The sequence below is a fragment of the Arachis hypogaea genome, chromosome 19 (genome assembly GCF_003086295.3).
Source record: "Arachis hypogaea cultivar Tifrunner chromosome 19, arahy.Tifrunner.gnm2.J5K5, whole genome shotgun sequence".
Taxonomy (NCBI): domain Eukaryota; kingdom Viridiplantae; phylum Streptophyta; class Magnoliopsida; order Fabales; family Fabaceae; genus Arachis; species Arachis hypogaea.
In genome coordinates, this window is record NC_092054.1 from 119,603,350 (window position 1) to 119,612,330 (window position 8,981).

Here is an 8,981-nt window from a genome sequence, read left to right on the forward strand (position 1 = left end):
TATGAATAAAAGTTCATATATATACAGGTTCATCCATCATTCATTCATTTTAATAGTTTACATCATATTATTGAGTATATATATCACTGAAAAGCCTCATATAAAGCAATCTGTTTGTGATTTACAACACATATATGTAATTATAGAAATTAATACATTACAACACATATATGCAATCGGTCTCTATTTTTTAACTTTCTCTCAAGGAAAATTAATCAATTCCCTCCAGGCCCTTGAGGTAGATCCATTAATTAGCTTATATTAATTCTTCACCACTTCAGCTTTGTTGGAAAATACTATAAAAGCATTCAAAAAGAAATGTAAGAACGTCACATTAAGAAACAAAAAAAGGAATTCAAATAAAACAAAATGAGCAATAATCTATCTGAAATTTGTGCCCCCACCTTGTCAATAAGTGATTGATAGTATGGCTTCACTTTTTCAACGTCCACCAAAACTTTGCTTTTGCTATAGAGATCATATTTACTACATAATACATAAAATTACGGGTGATGTTATTGATTAGTAATAATACCAAATGCTGTGTGCAAATTATTTGATATATATATATAGACTAACTTGAAAATGTGAAGCCACTTCAAGTTCTTAAAATCTTCTTCACTCATGAGATGAGTATATGCTCCCTCTTTATGCAAAACTGCAAAAGAGTTTTAAGCTTAATACATTGTTATTGAAAGAAAATTCTAAAAAATAATTATGATTTTTTTTTTGGTTTACAAAATAAAACGAACTTTTGTTGCCCAACAAAAAATGCCTTCTTATGACATAAAAGGAAAAGCACATAGTAAATAAAAATACTTACGATAAAATGAGTGATATCTAATAATGAATAAGCCAGGTGAAGGTAAAGTGGTTCCATTTTCCTTTGCTACCTATAAATTCAAGTGAAGTATAAATTTATTATATATCTTGAACAAAATAATAAAAAAACTATATATAAATTGTAGCTATATATTTAATTACTCACCATATACATATAGTCATCATGTCCCCATGACATGAGTACATTGTCTAATCCACACCCTTTACTATAGACTCCATCTTTAGTGTTATAAGCAGGATTTTTGCTATCTGGGTTTTCCTTGAAATACTGAAGCATAGAAAAAGTTTATATTATTGGTTGATGATAATTTTAGAATAAAAATATATTGTTTGTACACTAAAATTAACCATTATATATTATTTATAAATATATGTATAATTTAATTTATTTTTAATATGTATTTTATATTGATTGTTGATTTTAATATAAATTTAACATGATTGTTTTAGAGACATGCAAAAAAAGAGGTCATTTTTACAGTTTTGTTAGAAGAGGAAGGCTACCTTGTGGTGAACATTTTTTTCATCAAAGGCACAACCAACAGGAAAGGTATCTCCTGCAAATATATATTTAATCATTTGGTTAAAATTTTGAATTTAAAGTAACATGCCAAAACTAGCTAATTGGGAATTTAAAGATTGATAAAATAATTATACATAAAATATAGGGATGTGTCTTATTTAAAATATTGTAAATTGAATCAAAATAATTACAACACAAATATTTTTATAATTAATTATTTACACTCTCTCAACCTTAATGTAGTCGTAATGACCTAATAAAAATTTGGTTTTGTATTATGGTTTTAAAATGATAATTAATTTTAAATACTGTAATTAAATTTTATTTCTAAAACATAATAGTCAAAAGATTATTCCATTTCAAAAAAAAATATCATAAAGAATAAGAAAAGTTCTTACCAACAACAGCCCATTGAGGAAGCTCATCGAATTGAGAAAGGTGAAGAATCTTTCCGAGATCTAAAATAAACAAATATTCATTTGTCAATTCATATTAACTATCTATCAACAATAAAAAAACTTTCTTAAAATAAAAGGACAAAAAATAACTAAAATTAAACTAATTAACCTTTATAATAGAAAATTAAAAAAAATCTAAGATTTCAAATTTAATTACCATGGATGAGAGCAGTCAAATGTAACCAATCTTCGTTAGGATAATCTTTTCTAATGGCTTCTGCAGTTTGCAACAAATGTTGAATTTGAGGTTCATCCAAATCAGGATCACTATCATCCACTACTTCATTAAGCAGCTCACAACATTCCCATATGCTCATTTCTGCTTTGTCCAATTTCTTATAGTGCTCCCTCATTTTCTTTACCTATATTATTAGCAAATGAAATTTTCATGAATTAGCATTGAGCTTTCATGTTATTGTGTATTAGTATATATAAACATGTTTGAGGAAAATAAGAATTTGGCTTACAAAATCATATGTCTGATTAATGTGTTGTAATCTATAGAATTCTTCCACACCTTTTTGTCTTTCACTTTCAATATCATAATCCCTGCCAAATAATCTCATTAAAAGACTAATTTCACTTTGATCGATATCTGAAGCCATTTTTACAAATTTGTATGTGTATTATTGTATGGTATATGTAAGCTTTTTATGAAGGGTTATGAATTTGTAAATTATTTTACACAATATTTTAAATGATTATTTAAACAGTAATTATATATAAAAAGTTGTTATATTTATTGATATATGATTTGGTATATATATGAAAAGTGTTTTACTTTGTGATCAAAATTAAATTCTTTCAAAAATATAAAAAAGAAATCTCAGTTTTATTGAGAGAACGTGGGTCACAAAGATACAAATTTTTTCTCGCCCTTTATGTAGTAAAATTAGAGCAAACTAATTAAGTTTAAGTTAGGTTTTTTATTTTTAAATTATATTGACATATGTAATTAGTTGCATATTTAACATTTAAAACAAAATTAAATTGTTAAAATATTAGATAAAGAAATGTAGCAATTTATATGTCTTTTCTATTACTAAAGCAAGTTAGAGTTTAATTTTTATTATTAAAAAAATTAAGATAAAAAATCTTAAAAGAAAAAAATTATCTATGTACAATCACATTTTAAGTTTAAATAAGACTTTTATATATGCCAAAATTTATATTAGAGATATAATTATTTATATGTCTTATTATATTAATTTAAATTTTTTTAGATGAGTGAATTTATGTCTACTTAAAATCATAAATTTTAAATCAAAGAAATAAAAATCAAATAAAAGAGAATATTAAAAGGGGAACTGAAACCTGAAGGATTGGCCAAATGCATTGTTTTCTGGGGCCTTAAACGTTCTGTCCTTTGCCGACACAAGCTCACTGGTTTCTTCGGTGTGCACATTCTTCTTTTCCTCAGCTTGGGAACCTAGAAAAAAAAAAACAAATTGAGATATATGGGATTTTCTACCCAGAAAGAAAAACTAACGTTCCAATACTTTTTTTTTTAAAAGAAGAAGAAAAACATAATCAAACCATGGGTAGGGTGCTCAGTTTGGATGGCCATTTTCTCTATTTCAAATAAGCGAGAAGCGAAGCACAGGACAAAGAAGTTTAGAAACTTGGAAGAAGGGATATGAAACTCCAGTGAAATGGGTGTGACAATAACCTAGGACAAAACGAGTTTATATAGTACAACACCAAGTCCTTGTCGTGAAATTTGAAATCTTGGAGTCCTTAACTAAAATGACGTTTCGGAGGATTTATCATTATCTGTATAAACCAAAACTATACCATTCTTAGTAACTTTCCAATTAATCAAATTTATGCCACCAACTATATGCCATTAGTGTGCTTTCCAAATTCACCCATCTATACGTCATAATAATCCAATAACACCTGTTTCAATACTTGCAAGAATTTTTTTTTTCTGAAAAAAAAAAAACATTCCATTTATATTTCTATAACCGACAATTTGTTTGAATTCTTGTAACATTATCTTTTCCTCCTTACTAGAAAAACAGTAATGTCCCTACATATGTAAATAAATTCTCTCATTTCATTTATTTTTATATGATAAAAATATCAGATCGAGAGAAATATCTTATTATCCCATCTTATTAATTATGATAATGAGATCATACTCGATCTTAATTATTGTCAAGTAGAAAAAATAAATTAAGATCATTAATTTATATTATGTTGTATATTTATGTGTACTGATATTTAATTAATCCATGCTAACTAAGAATATTAAAATTTTTATTCTTTTTAATAATTTAAATATAGTAGATAATCATTACATCTTAATGATCTTAACATGTTATTGTGTCCGTTCTCATATAATTATTTAGTAAATAATCTTATATTTTATATAAATTAGAAGGTAAATTAAATTCCTCTATATAGATGCAGATAAATAAATAAAAAATGATAAAGTATTTTTATGATAAGATAATTTTAAATTAGTTGATAGTGTAAAATTATGTTAACTAGCACATATAAATTAAATTTTGTTAAACATATGATCTTGTAAAGAAAAATGAAAAATTATATTTAGAGTAAAATATTGTTTTAGTCCACAATGTTTAAGCTAAATTTTAATTATGTTCCTAACATTTGAAATTTCATATTTTCATCTTAGACGCTTTATTTTGTCTTATTTTAGTCATTTAGTTAAAATTAAAATTTTTCTTCTAAGAGATATCTTTTTTCCTCTATTATATCTTCTTTGTTTCTCTCATTATTACGTTATTTTTGCTTTCAAATAATAATAATAATAATAATAATAATAATAATAATATTATTATTATGACGACTACTACAATTATGATTTTTGCAGTTATCTAAAAAATAATAATAGAAGAAATGATATTTTCAAAAATAAATTTTAAATTTTTATTATAGGATTAAAATAAGATGAAATAAAATGTTTAAGATAACAATATGATATTTTAAACGTTAAAAAAAATTTAAAACTTAACTCAAACATTATCAATTAAAATAGTACTTTAATCTTATATTAATTAAATTAAGTAATATATTAAAGAGAAAATCTATCTCTAATTTAGAATAATTGTCCCTTTATTTTTAATTATCTACATAAATTTTTTTTAGAATAATATAAAAATATAACAGTTGATTTATGCAATTATCTTTTGAATAATTCTATGGTCCAATTTTATGGGAGAATTCCCACATGACTGCTTCAGCGTAGTTTGTAACTTTTCAGAGGCCCTTGGTTTTTTTTTTTTTTTTTTTTTTTTTGGAAAGCCCCTATGTATTGCTTTTGCTTCTAATTTGGCTTCACACGATCCGAATGAAACCACACGGGGGATAGCATTAGAGGTTGCAAAACTATATTGGGATCCGTGGGAGTTGTCGCATAAAGTTGTTCAAATAGAATTTTCAATTTTTATTTGTGTAATATAATTATGTAAGTATTTCGTCAAATGGCTCCCAAGGATATTACAAATGATTTTTTTTTTCAATAGAAAATGCATATTGCTAATGAATACCACAGAAAAACTTGATGTTTTTCATGTATTATCCATATTGAAAACAGGGCGGATCCAGATATTTTTTGAAGAGAGATCGAAAATTAAATATTTATATAATTAAATATTGTATTATATAATTAATGATATTATTTTTTATTTTATTTTTAATAAAAGTTATTAATAAGTGCTATATTAAAATAGAAAATTTTACTAAAAAATAATAATTTTATATTTGATATTATTCATAACAACTAAAATTCTAATTTTTATCTTTTATTATTATAAAGAAGGTAACATGAAAAATATAGATCAATTATTATGATATTTTTTATATATGCATTTAAAATAAATTAGCGAACAAAATATGTAAAATATTCATACCAATATATAATTTATTTAATATGTTATTGTTCATACCCGAACCTAACACTAAAGCCCAGGTCCAAATGAGAGGCCTAACCCAAAGATTGGCCCTCACTAAACACCGACCTTCTCTTAAAGAAGTCGGTTCTAACTAGAAGGCTTCCTCCACTAAACGATTGGGTGAACCCAACGAGTCTAGCCCATTAATCTCCGGTTACCCATCGTAACATTAGCGCCATTGCCGGGGACCCGAGAGATCAACCAGTAATAGCGGACAATTCACCCGAAGATGGTCACACAGTGTCCGATTCTGAACAGGAGAATCTAGACATGGTGAACAACGACGCGGACATGGCCACCCACTAAGGGGTAACCAACCAGCACAGAGAAGGCACTTCTGGGTTGAAAGACCCAAAGGCAAACTCTTCTGAAGGGTGCGAGTCCGGAAAAGAAGGACAACCCCATGCAGCTGATTTCATGGGTTTGTTCCACGGCCACCAAGGGCACTTGGAACAGCTGGAACAAGAACTGGAATGGCAGCGAGAGGCAGAGAGAAACTTGAGGAACGAGATAGAGCGACGAAAAGAGCTAGAAGAAAAGCTCTTAAGTCTGGAATTCACTCTCAAAAATCAGAGTTCCCATAGCGACCGAGAAGATTCTACCTTAGGAGGAGAGGACTCGTTCAGCAAGGTCATAATGAGGGCAAAAGTTCCAAGAAACTTCAAAAGCCCTGATATGGACCTCTATGATGGAATCACTGACCCAAAGCATCATTTAAGCAACTTTAAAAGTCGGATGTACCTGGCCGACGCTTCTGATGCTACTCGCTGCAAAGCTTTCCCGACCACACTGATGAAAGCAGCGATGAAGTGGTTCGACAGTCTTCCCCCTAGGTCGGTCACTAGCTTCGATGACCACTCGCGAAAGTTCCTAATGAGATTCTCCATTCAGAAGGACAAAGTTAAGCATGCACCGAGCCTCCTGGGAGTAAAATAGGAGGTTGGAGAACCTTTAAGGGACTACATGGAAAGGTTCAACAAAGTGTGCCTGGAGATTCAAGACCTACCCACGGAGGCAGTGATTATGGGCCTAGTAAATGGACTTCGAGAAGGTCCCTTCTCCCAGTCCATATCAAAAAGGCACCCGACCTCCTTGAGTGATGTACAAGAGAGAGCTGAGAAGTACATCAACATGGAGGAAAATGCTAGGCTACGAGAGCCGAGCTGGCGACCTGGGCACTCTCACTCGTCAAAAGAGAAGGAAAGAGAGCCCAAGAAAAAAGAGGAAGTTGGCTCCGAAAGGCCTAGGAGATATCACTCCTATACTCCTCTGCGAGTTTTCCTAGTAGATGTATATAGAAAAATCTGCCATACTGAAAGGCTACCACCCCCTAGACCCATCAAAAATAAAAAGGGGGGGGGTCGTGGTGACTACTGTGAGTACCATAAGATATATGGTCACTCAACAAATGATTGTTATGACCTTAAAAATGTGACAGAAAAACTGGCCAGAGAAGGTCGGCTTGATAGATATCTCATGGAAAGGTCGGACCATCATGGAAAAAGAAAGCGAGATGACGAGGACCGAAGAGATCCACCACCACAAATCCCGAAAAGACATATACATATGATCTCGGGGGGATTCGGTGGAGGTGGCCTCACAAAGTCGTCTCGCAAGAGGCACTTGAAGGAAGTCTACCAAGTCGGGGGCGAAGCTCCCGACCTCCCAACTATCTCATTCACCAAAGAAGATGGGCAAGGAATCATTCCTGGACATGATGATCCAGTGATGATAACTATGATCCTTGCCAATGCCCATCTTCACAGAACCCTGATAGATCAGGGGAGCTCAGCCGACATCCCTTTTAAACCAGCGTTCGACAAGCTGGGGTTGGATGAAAAGGAGTTAAGAGCTTATCCTGACACCATGTATGGACTGGGGGATACACCAATAAAACCACTGGGATATATACCCCTTCATACAACTTTTGGAAAAGGGGGAAATTCCAAAACTCTGAGCATCGACTTCATAGTCATTGATGTGGGGTCAGCCTACAATGCCTTAATCGGCAGAACTACCCTAAATTGGCTCGGAGCAGTGGTATCCACCCCTCATCTTTGCATGAAATTCCCAACACCAGAGGGAATAGCAACCATCAGGGGAGATCAGAAATTGGCGAGGAAATGCTACAATGAAAGCCTGAACCTGAGAGGAAAAGGCAAGGGGGTGCACACAATTGAGCTCGGAGGAGTCAGAGCCACGGAAGAGTTGCGACCACAACCAGGGGGAAAAGTAGGGATGGCAAAAATCCCCAACGGGGCGGGTATCCGCGGGGATTTACCCGTCACGGGGCGGATATGGGGACGATTTTGTACCCGCGGGGACGGGGGACGGGGCCCCGTATATTAAACGGGGCGGGGACGGGGATAGAGGTCCCCGCCCCGTGGAGACCCGTTTAAACTCCGTTTATGTAAAAAGACTAGAATACCCCATTTGTGTGTACTATGATTTTGTTAAGTATTTGTTATAATTATTGAGTTAGGTTAAGTATAATTTATATGATTATAATTAAGCATTTGTTATCATCTTCATTATCTTTGTTTGCTTTTTCTGTTATAATTACTGTGATTTGGATAAGCATTTGTTATAATTATTCTGAAATTTTTATTATTTTACTGATTTTGAATTTTTGGTTAAGCATTTGAGTGCTATACATGTAATTCATAATATTGAAGTAGATATTGATGAAAGTAAAATATTAAATTATATACAATACACTATTTTTTTAATTTTTTTCTAATTTTTTTTAATTTTTATTATTTTTTATAAAAATCCGTGGATATCCGCGGAGACCCGGGTCCCCGGCGGATACGGGGCCCCCGTTACCCGTTACGGGGACGGAGCGGGGACGGGGACGGATAATGGAGACGGGGGCGGGGGGCGGGGGGCATGTCCCCGCCTCCATGGGGACCCGTTGCCATCCCTAGGGAAAAGTGAGGAAGTACAGGTCGGAGAAGAGGAAGGAAAAAATATCAACATAGGAGCCAACCTGAAAGAAGATTTAAAGGAAAATATTATAAGGCTCCTACGAGAAAATTCCAACCTCTTCGTCTGAAAAGCTTCCGACATGCCAGGGATAGACCCCGAGCTTATGTCACACAAGCTATCAGTGTACCCCGGTTTGCGACCTGTTCAGCAAAGAAGAAGGAAGCTCGGACCTGAGCGAGCTCAAGTTGTGGAAGAGCAAGTACAAGCCCTCCTAGAAGCTAGGTTCATCAAAGAGGTCAAATATCC

General features: G+C 32.4%; 1 protein-coding gene across 1 annotated transcript; it reads right to left on the minus strand.

Annotated features, from left to right (window-relative positions):
• Positions 1-269: 269 nt before the first annotated feature.
• On the minus strand, positions 270-8,652 carry LOC112778660 (inositol oxygenase 4-like). The gene is made up of 12 exons (XM_029295930.2): positions 8,560-8,652; positions 3,361-3,493; positions 3,139-3,253; positions 2,292-2,373; positions 1,982-2,186; positions 1,765-1,824; positions 1,348-1,400; positions 989-1,111; positions 824-893; positions 580-658; positions 405-486; positions 270-296 (listed from the first exon to the last, which is right to left on the minus strand). The coding sequence occupies exons 1-12, from the start codon at positions 8,650-8,652 to the stop codon at positions 270-272; spliced, it is 1,122 nt and encodes a 373-aa protein (XP_029151763.2).
• Positions 8,653-8,981: the final 329 nt, after the last annotated feature.